Source organism: Onychomys torridus, unplaced genomic scaffold (assembly GCF_903995425.1).
Source record: "Onychomys torridus unplaced genomic scaffold, mOncTor1.1, whole genome shotgun sequence".
Classification (NCBI taxonomy): Eukaryota; Metazoa; Chordata; class Mammalia; order Rodentia; family Cricetidae; genus Onychomys; species Onychomys torridus.
In genome coordinates, this window is record NW_023413222.1 from 37295 (window position 1) to 54178 (window position 16884).

At 40.1% G+C, this 16884-nt stretch overlaps 1 protein-coding gene across 1 annotated transcript in view; it reads right to left on the reverse strand.

The window, feature by feature from the left end:
- The window catches only part of LOC118576189 (murinoglobulin-1-like), a gene marked incomplete at both ends in the record, with an annotated part of 45279 nt that extends 28701 nt beyond the window's left edge, over positions 1 to 16578 (reverse strand). The window contains 9 exon segments of the mRNA XM_036176534.1: positions 2217 to 2280; positions 2463 to 2690; positions 7174 to 7335; positions 7989 to 8097; positions 8250 to 8368; positions 14633 to 14741; positions 15704 to 15788; positions 16158 to 16326; positions 16558 to 16578. Coding sequence (XP_036032427.1) covers positions 2217 to 2280; positions 2463 to 2690; positions 7174 to 7335; positions 7989 to 8097; positions 8250 to 8368; positions 14633 to 14741; positions 15704 to 15788; positions 16158 to 16326; positions 16558 to 16578 — 1066 coding nt within the window.
- Positions 16579 to 16884: the final 306 nt, after the last annotated feature.

The following is a 16884-nucleotide window of genomic DNA, read 5'->3' on the forward strand; positions in this document are numbered from 1 at the left end:
ATATCACTCTTGGGCATATACCCAAAGGATGTTCAACTATACTTCAAGGACACATGCTCAACTATGTTCTTAACACCTTTATCCATAATAACTAGATCTTGGAAACAACCTAGATGCCCTTTAACTGAAGAATAGATATAGAAAAGGTTGTACATTTACACAATGGAGTATTTACTCAGCTGTTAAAAACAATGAAATCAAGAAATTTAAAAGTAAATGGATGGAACTAGAAAAAAATCATCCTGAGTGAGGTAACCCAGGCCCAGAATCACAAATATGGTATGTATTCACTCATAAGTGGATATTGACTATAAAGCATAGGATAACCATGCTATAATGCACAGACGTAGAGAGGCTAGGTAAGGAGGGCCCAAAGGAAGAAGGAATACGTGGATTTCCCTGGGAAGACGAAATAGAAAAGATCATTCAGGTGGCCTGGGGCAGGTGGGATGGGAACCTGAGGAATTTTGTTGGGAGGTGGATTGAGGGGGAGATTACTGTAAGAGATGACTGGAAAGGGGGCATATTTTAGAGTCAGGTAGAAACCTGATGCAAAGGAAATTCCCAGGAATCTACAAGGATGATGGTAGGTAAGACTTCTGGCAATAGTGGATATATAGTCTGCACTGGCTTTCTCTTGTAATCAATTTGGTGACTATCCCAATGGTCATCAGAGAATCTTCATCCGGTAAGTGATGTAAACAGATGAAGAGATCCACAAGCAAACATTAGGATGAACTCGGGGAATCCCACTGAAGAGAGGGAGGAAGGATGGTAGGAGCCAGAGGGCTTAAGGAAATCACAAGACCACAAACCACAGAACCAACTAACCTGATTCATAGGAACTCACAGAGTCTAGATCAATAACTAGGGAGCCAAACCTAGTCCCTCTACACATATGTGAAAGTTGTATAGTTTAGTTTAGTTGTAAAACTCCTAACAAAAGTAGCATTGACTGTCCCTAATGCTTTGGCTGGCTCTTGGGAACCTATGCCTCATATTGAATTGCCCTGCCCAGGCTTAACATAAGGGGAGGAACTTAGTCTTAGCGCAATTTGATGTACATGCTTTTTTAATAGTCATGTGAGGCCTGTTTAACAGACAGAGGAGGAGTGTATTGGGGAATGTGTTGAGAGAGTGGCAGGAGAAGAGGGAGGAGAAACAGCAGTCAGGATGTAAAACATATTAATTAAAAATACATATATAAAATGTATGAATATATGCAACTTTTAAAGAATAAATAAATGTCTTTAAAAATAAAAATATTTATCATGGTATCTCTTTCCTTGTTCTCCTACCCTGTTGCTGATCCAGCTGGGATTTCCCGATCACCTAAGCTCTCTTTCCCCTGACCCTAGCCCTCCATTACCCCCGCCTCACATCCAGTTTGCTCATGTAGATCTCCTCTGGAGACCTTGCCTTGGAGGAGGTGGGAATGGGGGTAGATTGGGGGGAAAGGCTGGGGAGTGGGAGGAGGGAGGACAGGGGAATCTGTGGGTGATATGTAAAATTAAATTAATTATAAAACAAAATAAAATAAAAAAACAAAGGACTGGATTGATAGCTCAGAAGATAAGATCACTTGATGCTCTTGTAGAGGACCAAGTTTGATTTACAGCACCCACATAAGGCTTCTCAGAACTCTGTAACTCCAGCTTCAGGGGATTGGATGCCATGATTTTGAGGGCACCAGCATTGAAATGCACATACTTATAAACACACACACACACACACACACACACACACACACACACACACACACACAATATTAAAAAATAAAAATAAATTAAATGAATAAAAATGAAGTACCTAGAATGATTTAAAGACCTAGGTTGGAACCTTCATATTTTTTTTGGATGGACACTAAGATAACACATTTTGCCTTTTGGTGATAATCTCTGTGTGAATGCATAGATTCCTCACTTAGGTTGTACCTTGGAGTACTTTGTATTTTCAGGTGTTACATCTTCTGAATAGAAAATTCACCATGTTGAATGACACCCAGTTTGGAAGTCTGAGACTTTTTCATCCTGAAGGTCATGGTATGAGTGATAACCTACATTAGATGGCAGAACCTTGACTTCCTGCTGTGGAGAGTGTTTATGGTGACACACAAGCACCATGCCATCCTTAGTTGCTCAGTGGTGAGATCTCATTGGTGAGTATGTGGGGAACTCAGTTGGAGATGTGCTACTGTGTGGGTAGAAAACACTCACATTCTCCTGGCTCCATGTGGTGAGTGTGGCTTCCAGTCTGGATAATTCTGCCCTTGGCCATGACCTAAAATAGAAAGTGTTTTCCAAGCTTACATCTATATTTTACAAAGCTTTCTTGTAATTGACAAATTTATTGTTTGAGACCCAGACAGAAATACCCAGCCTAGAACCCAACATGTCAGAAGGAGAGACATGGTCAGGAGATGAATGACTCTTTGTCGTTGTCAACGTGGAGGTAGAACTCACCAGGTAATAAAAGATAAGCTCTCCCATCACTCTCAAGATCGGACCCTTCAGAATGAAATGTGCCTGAACCGTGTGATTCTGACTGCAGCGCAAGACCCCGGCCTCTGTCTCCAGGTGGACAAAGCTCCTGCTGAAGGAGTACATACTGTAAGCCACATGATGTTTCTCTGCATGTTCTTCTCCTGTGCAAGGGTGATGGATACATGAATTTTCCTCCTTGTGGTAGACCTGGAGAAACACAGATTTTGTCATTAGTCATCAACACCAAAGCAAAGCAGATGTATGAATATAAAACAAAACAATTAAAAATTCCTGTGGTGATATTTTATCTGTGCTTAAATGTCGTGATATTTTATTTGTACTTTAATAAATAAAGTTTGCCTGGAGATCAGAAGAAATAGCAAGCCATTTTAAGTAAACACAAAAGTCAGGCAATGGTAGTGCATGCCTTTAATCCCATCACTTAGCAGGCACAGCCTCTGTGTGTTCAAGGCCACATTAGGGAAGAGAGCCAAGTGTGGTGACACATGCCTTTAATCCTAGTGCCAACCATAGATGTCTGTACAGACAGGCAGTAATGAGGTAGCTGGGCTAGGAGCCAATTAATGGGAAGAACAGCAAGGTAATAAAAGTGTGGGTAGACAGGAAGTAGCAGTTTAGTAGCTGCAGTGTGGTGAGATAAGGTTAGATGTTGGCTATTATTGTTTCCCTGATGTCTAAGGCTTTTATCCCATATTTGGCTCCATTTTTGTTTTTTATTTAATAAGACCACTTAGAAATTTGTCTATAAATATCCACTATACCTAATTCCAATGAACAGAAGGAAAACATACTGAAGTTAAATATTTAGGTTAAAACATAGAGAGAGGGGCCTCTTGGCACTTCTAGGCCTGGTGGTCTCACCGAGGACAGCCACAGGTCCACCCCAGGCCTCTAGAAATCAACCATGAGCCTGCTGGGCACCAACCATTATAGTGAGTGAATACAAGGTGGGAAAATGGGAGAGAGAGAGAGAGAAAGAGAGAGAGAGAGGCAGAATCAATCGTGTGCTAGGGAGAGAGGCAGATCTGAAGAGGTCAGTGAGGAACAGGCTGATGTAGATGGCCTGCTTGCCACACAGGGTCTTGGTGTTGTTCCTGCCTGGGCTGCTGCCAAGGGTGATGAACTTGGTCCATGGTCCTGATGCAGCCTTGTGGGTCTGTATTGAAGTCATTTGCTTCTATTACCATTGAGGGTCCTGAGGATGGGCCAAGCCACCACCTGTGACCATGTTCACAACCAAGGGATGTGCCCCCTGTAGGAGTCATGCCAATCAAAGAGGCCTATGCTACCACAATGGAGTATTGAGCCAGACTGCTGCTAAGGCCCATGTCTGGGTTTGTAACCCTGCTGTGGCCTGAATCTGAGTTGATGACTGTGGTTCCCATTGTCCAGGATGGCTATGCAGAGCCCTACAGTCTGGGTCAACTCCTGAGGCCATGTTAATCTTTGAAGGTCAAGCTGTTGCTGGGGTCCTAAGACTTGGGTGGCCTGTGCTGCCATCCAAGGCCATGGTATCATAAGTACCCAAACTGTGGGTATGGAGCATGTCTAGGTCTATGACCCTACCAGAGCCTGAGTCTGGGTTGATGTCCATGGCTCCTGTTATCGTCGAAGCCTGTCTAGATGCCAGAGGGATTGCCTGCCACCCAGGGACATGTTGGTGTTTGAGGGCCACACTGCCACTGGGGACATGCTGATCTGAGTGATCTGCAATGTCAACTAGGGCTATGGTGACATCTGGGCCAAGGATGCTGTCAAGGACCATGTCTGGGTCAGTGGTGAAACCACAGATGGATTTGTATTGATTTATGTGGCCTGTATTGCCACCAAGGGCCACACAGACATCAGAAGTCTGAGCCACCACCTAAGGCCATTTTAGTGTCCAAGGATTGAGCCTCTGCTGGCGCCATACAGATCTGAGAAACCCTTGCTGCCACCCTGGGCCATGCTGTTGTCTGGACCTGGGCTGCTGCTAAGAGTCATGTCTGGACCTGTGGCCCTGCTGTAGCCACAGTCTGAGTTGATGTCCATGGCTCCTGTTATCACTGATAGCAGTGGGATAGGCTTGCACACAATCGGCCCAGCCCCTCCTCGGCTACAGCACTAGGGAGAAGTAGCCCTGGCCCTCACTGACTGCAGCACTCAAGAGAATGAATGTGGTCCTGGGGTCAAGAGAGTGGGAGAGCTGATCCTGTCCCTCATCAGAGACAGCATTTGGGTAAATGTACCTAGCCTGGCAGCACAAGAGAGATGAACTTGTTGGTGGGTGAAGTTGAGCTTCTCTGGAGGGCATAGGAGCAAGAGCAGTGACCCTCTCCCATATGCCTGTGTCAGAAAAGTGCCCTCCCCTCTTGCCCCTTGCCTCCTCAGGCAGGTGAGACCCGGGCCTGCCATTCACCAGCTGGAGCACACAAGAGAGCAGGTCTTTCACCTTGCCAGGAGAGCACACTAAAGCTGACCCTGTTGGCAGGTTTGCAGAGGTGACGCAGGTCTGTGGATGTGAGAGCAAGTGACCTACCCCTGCCCCTTCCTGCTGAGAGCTGCTGGTAGCAATAGCTTTACCTGAGGCTATGGGTGTATACAGCAGGTAAAAAGTCATATTCAACAGGTTGACCCACCAGATGCAGTGAACACTTACAAGTAAAGATGTAAAGGCTGCATTGTGTGACTCACTGGGCAGGACAACAACTTCTACATTGATATGATTTTGGTTTTGGGTGGGTTTTTTTCTCTTTTGATTTTTGTTTTACTTTTAAATATTGAGGGTATGTTCAGGGGTGGGTATTGCAAGGTCAGAGGGCAGAAGTGAGGGGATGAGGAGATGAGCGGGATTGGGATACATGATGTGAAATCCACTAAGAATCTATAAAAAGGTTTTTATTTTAGTGCAAAAAGAAATAGAGTTAAATTTCATTACTAAAGCAGCAAAAAGGGGGTCTGGGGAAAAGAAAACTGAAGCAAGATCTGAGAGACAGGAAGGGAGGCCCAAGTCTGAGAAAGAAAGTCAGGGAACAACAGACTAGAAATCTGAAGTGCGTGGTGTGAATGGAAAGGAGATTATTGGGGGCAGAAGTGTAAGAGTAGGGGAAGTTCAGGGAGATGGAGAGATAATTGGGGAGGAGGGTCAAGCAAAAATGTATAAAAATGACATAGTGAAACCTGTTACTTTGTATGCTAATTAAAAACAACAAAACAACAAACTCAGAGAAGGAAGAGGGAGAAAGAAGTGGGGTAGGAAGCAGAGTGAGAAGGAAGGAAAGTCTGAATAAAAACTGCTGTGGGATGTTGTATATGTCAAATGTGTTTCTCTGATTGGTTAAAACAAATAAAGTGCTGATTGGCCAGTAGCCAGGCAGGAAGGATAGGGTAGGTCGGAAAAGAAGAGAACAAGGCTGGGAACAGGAAGGCAGGGAGGAGACACTGCCAGCCACTGCAAAGAGAAGCAACATGTAAAGACACCTGTAAGCCACAAGCCGTGTGGCAAAATATAGACTAACAGAAATGGGTTAATTTAAGATAGAAAAAGTGGAAAACAAGAAGCCTGCAATGGCCATACAGTTTGTAAGCAATATAAGTTTCTGTGTGCTTACTTGGTTGGGTCTGAGTAACTATGGGACTGACAGGTAAGAGAGATTTGTCCTGACAGTGGGCCAGGAAGGAAAACACTAACTACAAAAAATTATGAAAGAATAAATGAAATCTAATTCTCATGACTTAGAAAGAGATGAATCTTTCCTAAGGCCTTATTTCTAGGATCCACCAGGAATTGGAGGAGAAGAAAGTACAGTGATGTGACTTGTTCCTTCTGAGACCCAGTCAAGCAGATCAAGGTAGACATCCATCAGAAGAGCAAGGTAGACAGATCATCAGATCAAGGTTGACGGCCATTATATCAAGGTAGACAGGCCAGCATACCAAGGTAGACAGGCCATCAGAAGAGCAAAGTAGATGGGGAACAGAAGAGCAAGTTAGATGGGCCATAAGAAGAGCAAGGTAGATTGAGTATCAGAGAAGCAAGGTAGATGGCCATCAGAAGAGTGAGTCCCAGCCTGAACCACCAGCTGAGCTAAGACAATTTCAGAAGCACTGTAGAGCTGAATTCAGGTTACTGAATCCAGTGTGAGCTATGTGTGATCTCACCAGCTAAACCTATCTTCTGACTAGCTGAGTTTCTCTTTACATTAGAGGAACTAATTAGTGTGTGTGTGTGTGTGTGTGTGTGTGTGTGTGTGTGTGTGTGTGCCTTCCAAAGCAGGAACTAGTATAGCATCAATCATATTCAGTTACACATTAACTGTGTCTTGTTTTAGAAAATAGGCAGAACATATTTGGATAATGAATTTGAGAATACACAGCACCTCTTCTTGACTGAAGATAAAAATATACATTTAATCATTTTTCCTTGAAGGTCCTGACTTAAAATATATAGAAGACAAACAAAATAAGACAGACTATGAAAATATTGTATTTAAAAGAATGTATTCATAATGTGTACACTTATTTCTCTAGCCCTTTGCTCATACCTTTATCACTGATCAAAAACCTTAAGTGTTTTTCCCTAAAATAAGAAAATTTGGCATGGGAATATTTTTTCATGAAGGTACACATTGTTGAGTTCAAGCTGCTAGAAAGCTTCACCCCGTGTCTTATGCCCTCATTTCTGACTTACTTTGATAGTGAGGGAAGACCCCTCGATGTTGGTGGTGTTGATGGAGAACTCCGCCAGGCCATGCTGATCAGTGGTAGTAACATCGGTGTAGTCAAGTTCACGTGCTTTCATAAAGACTTGCTCATTTGGCATGGGAGCTCCTTTGATATCCACTAGGCGGACCTAAATTGAACAAGGAAGAAAAGCATAGTGCAGGTATAATGATACCATACAGAATAGAAGAGAAAACCTGTTTCAATGTTATATAAAGATCTGAAAAGATGCACCAACTAATTCAGTATGCAAAAAAGTATTTTACAAACACCTAACACTTTAAGCTCTACATCAGTAGGACTGGCTGTGCTGTGAAAGCCAGAGGCTGAGGTGTCATGTTCGTAATATGACTCCATGAAACATGTTTGATACTTAGCTGCTATTCACAGGAAACCATCAAAGAATTCCTGGTGTGAACTAAGGGAGGTAGAATCACTGACACAGTCAAAATAAAACCTAGTTAGGTACCTGAGGCTAACGGAGAGTGGCGGCTGGTTACGAACATGTGGCATATCTTGTTTCATTTAGGAAACACAGTGACACTTTGGGGTTTAAGATAGTAGTTCAAGAACAATAGCTATAAATAAAATTTTGCTCCATATGCTTTAGGTTTGGGCCTTCTTGACAACTTATAACATTATAACTTGATAACATAGTATGCTACTGTGCTAAATTCTTATACTGTAACCACTGATATCAGACAAGTTTAACAATGAGCAGAATGGCCTAGGTTGAGGTATCACAATACAGCCCAACCACTTATGAATCAAAAAATACTTTACTTTCACTGTGAATGGAATTCCACATTTAAAGTGTGAATCAGCTTTCACAAATATGAGTTTGGTTGTGCTTCTTTCAATTTTAGATGTCCCAGATCCAAGAACTCAATTCCTGGAAAAGAAATTAACAATAACATTGAACGTTCAAGACAGTGAAGAATCGCTTGTTTTCTACATCTTTTTTTCTGTACTGTTCAAACCAACATTGGCATGAACAGGTGTGAATTTTCACAGCTTCTTTTTCTATATTCTCAGGTTACTCACATACCTGTCCCTTCTTCTATAACCCTTGCAATCACATAGAAACGATGGGCTTCATGTTTTTTCAGTAAAGGAAACACAGGGATGTTTTCTTCTTGTGTGGTGCAGCCATTGTTGTCTAGCTGTCATGCAGGATAAAATAAGGTAAATGACACATTGTTCAGATGGATGGTCAATTCAAACCCATACATGAGGACTTCTTTGAGAAAAATATGTGCTTAGTGTAGCACAGCATGAAATTCTGGTCATAAACATGGGACTCAACTCACATACTGACTTCTGTGTACCATGATCATTAACAATTCACAAAGTTGCCTTGGCTTAGTCATCTATAAAGATAATGATTATCTTTAAAGACACATAGAGTATTAAGTAAATTCACAACTATAATGTAATCAGAATACTTACTTGTCATGCCACTCAGACTTATAATCACTTTTCAATATTTAAAATATTGACCACAGGCTTGGATGTAGCCCAATGGTACATTTCACTAGTAGACATGAAACTGTCAGCTTGATACCGAGTATCAGTAAATGGATAAAGTGAAATCTATTTCCAGAGTGTAATGTGGACTTAGGAGCTACCTCTGTGTGGTTCTTTGGATGAGAAAAGTCTTCATAAGAAAGAAATGACATTATTTTTAAATATTAAGGAGAAGAGTCACCAGAATCACATTACTTTGTTTTTATTTCAGTTTTAACTGTCGTCTTTGGTTTTCTGCTGTTTTGGAGTTTGTGTTTTTGTCTCAGAATGGTAATGAGGAATGAGCTGTTAAGTTAAAACAGCTTCCTAAGAAGACCCCCAAATAAACCAGAGGAGAGATCTATTGTAAGAGATCTGTAGATCACAATGTAGAAATATAGGAAACATGACACAAGGCAGTGTGAGAACTACATAGGGTACAACTTCTCACTATAAATCCCAGAAATCTGAAACTGTGATGATGCTGGACAAATAAATCTAATTGTCTGATTTTGGAAATGGCTGGTGACCTCAAAGAGGATTCAGACAAGCAGATGATGATATTAATGTTATCAATTCAGGACAAAAATGAGAAAGTCACTAACAGATGACATGGTTAATAAAAGATAAATAGCATGTGAATTAACTAGAATATCCAAAAAAATCATAGGAAATAAATAAATAAATATCAACAAATAGACTTAAATATAAATGATTTTAACTCTCTTAAAAAGAGACATGGGCAACTAATTAGACCTCAAAAATGAAAGGATAGTGTGGTAGTTTGAATGCACTTGGTCCCCATAAGCTCTATGCAGAGTGGCACTATTGGGAGGTATGGCTTTGTTGGCTTCAGAGCAGCCTTATTGGAGGAAGAGTGTCACTGTGGAGGCAGACTTGAATCTTTATATGATCAAGCCACACCCACTATTGTTGACCACTTCCTGTTGCCTGCACTAGATGTAGAAATCTCAGCTATCTCTCCAGCACCATGTCTGCCTGCATGATGCCAGGCCCCACCATGAAGATAATGGGCTGAACCTCTGAACTGTAAGCCACCCAATTAAATGTTTTTCTTTATAGGAGTTGTCGTGGTCATGGTGTCTCTTCACAGCAATAAAAACCCTAACTAATGTAAATAGGAAAGGATAGATTAAGAAAATCCAAAGCTGATAAGAAGCAGAAGTATCAATACTTATATTTGATAAAATAGACTTCAGTCCAAGGTAGTTACAGGAAATAAAACATCACTACCTATTGGTGAAGTGAATAAACCACAAAAGAATACTGAATAAACATGTCAGTGCATCCAATTTCATGAAAGAAATAATAATAATAAAGGATACATAGGTTCAGATGCAAAAATAATGGATGACTCTAGTAGTACACATTGATTAATTGACCATCTGGACAAAAAATAATGATTTGCAGAGTATTATGTAAGAATTTCATCAGAATTTAAACCTTTCATCTGTAAGGAGGCTCACTAATACTCAGGACATATACAAGGCTTACAAGGCTCAGGAAGTTCCTAATACTGGTAAGATTATAAGGTGACAAATAGGCTAAAAGAATTCATGTCCACCAAACTAGCCATACAGGGAATACTAGAAACAATACTTTGGACTGAGGAGGAGAAGAGGTTACAAAATGAAAAAAATAAATCTATAATTATAGAAACATGAGATAGGATTAAATAGAAATAGCAACAAAATAATAAAGTGGCAGTAACCAACACACATCTTTCAGAGGTAACTTTAAATACTTGGTCACAACTCTCTAATCAAAAGACACAGCATAGTAGAATGGGGTTATAAAACCAGTCCTTTTGCTGTCTAGAAGAAACTCATTTTATTTTCAAGGATAGGCACAACCTTACAGTGAAAGGATGGAAAAAAGTATTTGAAGCAAATGACCAGAAAGCAAGCAGGCATTGATATTCTGATATCTGACACAATTGATTTAAAAACAAAATTAATCAGAAGAGATAAAGAGGAACTCTTTATTCTTATCAAGGGGACACTACAATTCTAAACATATATGAACCAAACTCCAGCACACACACCTTCACAAAAACTATACTACTGCTCTTCAAGACACAGATGAAACCAATTCAGTAATTATAGAATTATAGTTGGTTTCTGAACCCTAAATTCTCCAATAGTGTATCTGGACAGAATCATCAGAATTAAATAACATTATACATTAAATGAAGCTAACATGTGTATCTTTAGAATACTCCACCTAAACACCAAAGAATATTTATTCTTTGAAGTAACAAATGGAAAGTACTCTAAAATAGACAAAATACAGGGACACAAAACAAATGTGAACAAATATAGTTGTTGAAAATTGAAATAACCTAGTGTGTCCTATCTGACCACAATGCAATAAAACTTAGAATCAACAAAAAAGAATTTCTAGAAATTACACAAAGTCATGGAAATTATACAGCCCAATAATGAATAATTAATTAATCAAAGAACAAATCAAGAAAGGAAAAATTTAAATCCTGAAATTAAGTGAAAATGAAAACACACCACAACAAATCTCTGGAATCCATACAGAGCAGTCCCAAGAGGGACATTTACAAGCCTGAGTATTGATATAAGAAAGAAAAGAAATAACACAAATTAATGACTCAATGATACAAATCAAGGATTTGGAAAAAGAAAAATCAAGCCAAACTCAATATTAGTAATGGGAAGAAATAATAAAGACTGGAACAGAAATGAGAAGAACAGAAATAAAGAATACAAAGAATCAATGAGTCTAAGAGATGGTTATTTAAGAAGATAAGATCAACAGATCTTTAGCACAATTTACCAAAGAAAGAAAGAAATCACCCAAATTGAGTGAACCAGATATTTACAGGGATACATTATACAGACATTAGAGTAATTTGTGATAGTATAAAGAAATACTTTAAAAACTTGTACTGCATTATTTATTTAGAAACATAAAACATATGGACAAATTTCTACATTCATCCAAACACAAATGTTAAACCAATAAGAAATGGACAACCTCAACAGTCACATAGACTGTGGGGGCAAAGTCACCACCACCATTTTCCTAAACCTATATAGTTCCTTATTTTAATCCAAAGACTTATCCTTACACATAAGCGTTGATATTACCTCTCATCAAATAATCATATTTTTCAATATATAGTGCACATTATAGAGATTCACAACTTACCCACTTGCAGAGAATAAATGCCTGCTATGCTCAACCCCACCTGACATATCTCCAAAATTACCTCTGCATCAAAGGACCAGGAAAAATCATGGAACAAGGATCAGAAAGATTGTAAAGGACCAGAATGCCTCTTGCAAAATAGTGTCATCCAGACACAACAGGGAAAACACATGCATAAAAATCTCAACAATGTGACTGCCTAAACAAGGCTTATATAATGGTAACACCAGTTAACACACCATGTGGAGGTAAAGGTAATTTCATAAAGCCCCACACCAAGATCAAGAGCAACAGGTGATCAATGACTGCTGAGAGAGAAAACCATTCTTCTCCAAGGAGTCTGTGGGGAGCTTATTTAATCCTGCATGGTCATCATTATGTACATGTTCATAGCAGCAATACTAAATGGACTCAACAGGTTGATTATGTGTGCGTGCATGTGCAAGCATGCATGTACACACACACACACACAAACACACACAATTTATTTATATGTGTAACAATAATAGTTCCAGAATGTCAGATCATGAATTTCAGAGAGAGTTGAAGGAGACATGGGAGGCATTGGAGAGGAGGAAAGAGAGGCATAAATGCAATAAACACATTTACCATGAAATGCTCAAAAATATCTAAAATTAAGAAAAATGTATATAAAAGCTTAAAATATGTAAAACCAATAAAATGAATTCATTCCATGGCAAATGATGTGATTTGAAGAAACAGTTTGTAAAAGCAATACAAACCTCTCAAAATATATGAAAAAATAAATTTAACATCCTTAGACACAGGAAAATGCAACCCTGAAACTACAGAGTTCTTTCTCAACATAGACAGAGTGGCTACTGTAAAGAAAGCAAAAATCAGTGCTGGTGAGGTTGTGAGAAGACCCTCATTGTGGGAGTCTCTAAACAGCAGGACTATCACAGTAACAATCTGTGTGAGGCAAGAAGAAAATCCAGATTAACATGACTCAGTGGTCCCTGTTGGCTCAAACTGCTAGAGCCAGATAATGGACACTTTATTTTAGACATATTTAAACACAGCACAATTTTGGGGAAAAAAAAAGTTTCCTGATGAAATTAACTCAATCCCATGTACATACAACAAAGCTTCAAACATGTTTACTTTGTAAATCTTTACAAAGTACATGGGACCTCTTCCATAAAGATGGGTTCTATCGACTGAAAAAGAATGCTCAAGATAAGGGTCTGGGGAGAGTGAAGGAGGTAAACATAAAAGTCTGTGGAGACAAGTGTGACCTGGTCTTACAGGTGGCACAGAGGTCACCTAGGCTCTGCTCATTTCTTAAGTATGTGTGACATCTCCCATAAAGACCGGTTCTATTGAAAAACACTGCTCAGCTAAGGGTCTGTAGAAAATGAGTGATATAAATGTAAGAGTCTGTGGGAGTCAGGAGTGGCCTGGCCCTACAGATAGCCCAGAGGTCACCTGGGTGTTCTAAAGTACTGTGACATTTCCATAAGGGAGGGTTCTATAGACTGAGAAATAAGGCTCAAGATAAAGACCTAGAAAGGAAGAGTCTGGGATGAATGTAGTAGTCTGGCAGATTCAGGTGTGTCCTGGCCCTACAGATAACACAGATACCAGAATGTTAGCTACATCCATTCCCAGCTTTCTGGGTGGAAAACTGGTATACACCTCCTCCACTGAGGAGACAACCCTGCATGTTCTAACATTCCTGGTTTCCCTAATGCTTATCTATGAGCACAAGGACCTTGTGTTCTCTACACCTCAGACACTGTGGGTGAACCTACAACCTAGTACAGCCACTGCCATGTCGGTATAAAAGCTCCTCATAGATTACAAGGTCAAAATACCATGTGATCATCTGTCAGGAATACATAAAAGGAATCTGTGTCAGTACACCAAGACATGTGTTCACAGGCATGCTGGTCATTTATGTGACTCACAATCTAATGAGTCCATCAGCTGATGAATGAATAATCAAAATTGAGTCAGAGAATGTTATGGTCATGAAGATCTCACCTTTCACAAGAATACCAGACTCAGGCACACAGCAGGGCACGGTTTCTGTCATGTGTAAGGGTAAAACAGAAACACTGCCAAGTAGATGTTGTTCCATTTGGGAAGAGGAAGGGCCTGGCAGGAGAACAGATGGAGAGAATAGGGCAGGTAGTGGAGGAGACAATCAAGACATGATACGTGTGTGTGAGTACACTGTAAAGACGCCCGTTGTCTTGTCCAATTTACTCACATTCTCTATGTGCCAATTAAATTTCAAAGAATAGTCTATAATGCACGAAAATAGTGAGGGATATACAGGAAGAAAAGGACACAAGAGTGAGGACTCAAGAGAGCTGAGGTGGCAATGGGACTAGGGAATATGGTTAAAATACATGATACTCATGTATGAAAATGTCATAAACCTACTACTTTGTACAATGAATATATACTAAAATATATTTGGTGGCCAAGTTTAGCTGTAAAATTGCTGAAATTTGCCTTTAATAATAGTGGGTCCCAGGACTAACATTTGTGAGTGAGAGGGGTGGTCATGCAGGGGATTGCACACGTGCCTGCCTAGTGTTCCACCACAGAGCTAAACCTGAGGTCCCAAGGTCCCACAACATCCTCTTTTCAGTACCTCGGTGTGCATTTCCTCTCAGCTTTGCTATCTCTATTTCCGTGATAGTTAACCGTCAATCTTAAAAATGGGATTTTGAGCAGATTTTACTCACCTGGTAACTGACAGGCATGCATATTTCCTGTCCCTTCCTGCTAGAATCCTGATATTCACAGCATATGTGCATCTTTACCTGTCCTGGTACAGGCTTTCCATAGGTATATCTGTTATTAAACAGATTCAGAAACCACGGGTCATCCTAAAGCAGAGACCTACAGTCTTCCCACCCATAGTCCACACTGTCAATCTGTAACAGTAGATTAGCTCTGTGTATTTTCACAATGACAGAAAATAGGGCACATTATACTGCTTGGCACATTCTAACTAGATATATTAACAATTTAGCCCTGTTAAGAACCACTGGGAGACAAGATTTTCTCCCTTTTATTATTCTGAAAAGATTAAGGATCCTCAGTTAGTAAATGATGGGGCTGTGATGAATGGAGACCATGGCGAAATGACTCAGGACTATTCTAACAGAACTCCTCAGTCTTTTGCCTTCTTCCTATCAATTTTCTTTTGAGCATGTTTATTTTAATGATAAGCAAATGTGAGCTAAGGTGTGTCTCTTCAGTTTGATTCAGGCACATTTGCAAATTCCTCCTAGCATGGTTTAAGACATTAATAGCAATTTCAGTTGCTGTGACACAGGATCCACATTTATCCAGTATAGAATTGCAAACACAAAAGTGAGATGTTTAAAAGTTAAACTTGGGAAGCAGTGGCTGGAACAACAGTCGGATTGGGAGCCCTTGTTTCTCTGTTCTTTCTGTCAACCCATAACAGGTCAGCAGAATGCTGTTTAGTGCCTGTGTTTTCTTCACATGGGTCAGGGGATCTTTGTAGGAGCCTTCCTCTTTCCAAAGGCAGGAACTCTCTACTGCCTCATACAACTGATTTATCACTGGTGTCATCAGGATTAACATCATCAACACAGGCAATGAATAATCAATCAGTAATGGATGCAGAGCAGTGAGGATGTGAGGAAGAAGTGAACACCATAGGGGAACATTCTAGGAAGAAGGACAACCTTAGCATTATATATTCTACAATGACACGTTATCCCAGGTAGCGTTTGTGTCCAAGTACATTCTGAAGGATAGAAGATTAAACACAGGTAACTCACACTCCACACACAGTCACGTTTACTTTTTCATCTTGCACAGAGATGACCTTTGGAACCTTTACTTGAACTTCAAACTTAGGAAGCACTATTGGGAGAGAGAAGAGAAATTCAGGTGGGAAATAACTTTCCTAGTTTCCTAAACGATCAGCCTCTGCCAAAAAATGGTGACTTCACATTATCATGGTTACCTCCCCACTCCCAGTAAAGTTAGAATGCAGAATGGTGATAGATTGTATCAGGATATGAAAATCTCAGATGTATCTACTTAAATAAGAAAAGCCAAGTAATTTACTTCTGAAAATCCCAGAACTTTCTGGAAGCACCAGGTTGCTAGGTGGATAGCCTTAGCTAGAGTCAGATGAATCCCAGCCTTACACATATTCATCAAATTATCCTATGATAACCAGAAACTTACAAGATCTACTTTCCCCTTTCAAATCTTCCCAAGCCATACCGAATTCCTCCACGGTGAAGGAGTGCTCTTTCTTCAGTCCTGATTGTTTCTCTATCACTATCTTGTAGGAGCCCTGAATAGGCTCTGATGACAGGCTGAAGGACAGCTGCTTTAGCCCATGCTCTGTGTTAATATCCCGCCACTGCATAATTCGATTCGTCTTTGGATCCTGTGAGACAGGTTGTAAATTTTGTAAGTAAATAGAGTTTTAATTACATCAACACATCTAAGACCATGTGTTCATGATGGAAGCATTAGGGTAGGGAATGTGATATAATGAAGCAACTATCCACAGCGCGTGAAGGCTGCTGACCCACAGTCCTGCTACAACATTCCAACATCCAAGTTGCTTTCAGCGGATTGATTTCTCTCTGAACATGAAACAGTTAAGTTTTCTTACCTCAATGTAAGCCAGAGGAAACTGGAATGAAAGAGAAAACATGTTAGTGTAGAACAGGGGTTCCTCAACCTAGGGGGTCATAGTGACTTTGGCAAATTTCTATTTCCAAAAGTATTTACATTGAGGTTTACTACAGTAACAAATTTAATGTTATGAAGTAATAATGAAAATAATTTATGGGGACCCATCCTGAGCCTTTACAGTATGGAGTTCACAGAATTTATTTATCAAATCAGGAATTTTTTAGTGTGAAATGGGGTTACTAATTTTAAATATTATATCCAGCCAAAATGTTTAACTTGGGGGAGGGGGTGTCCTGGGCAAGCT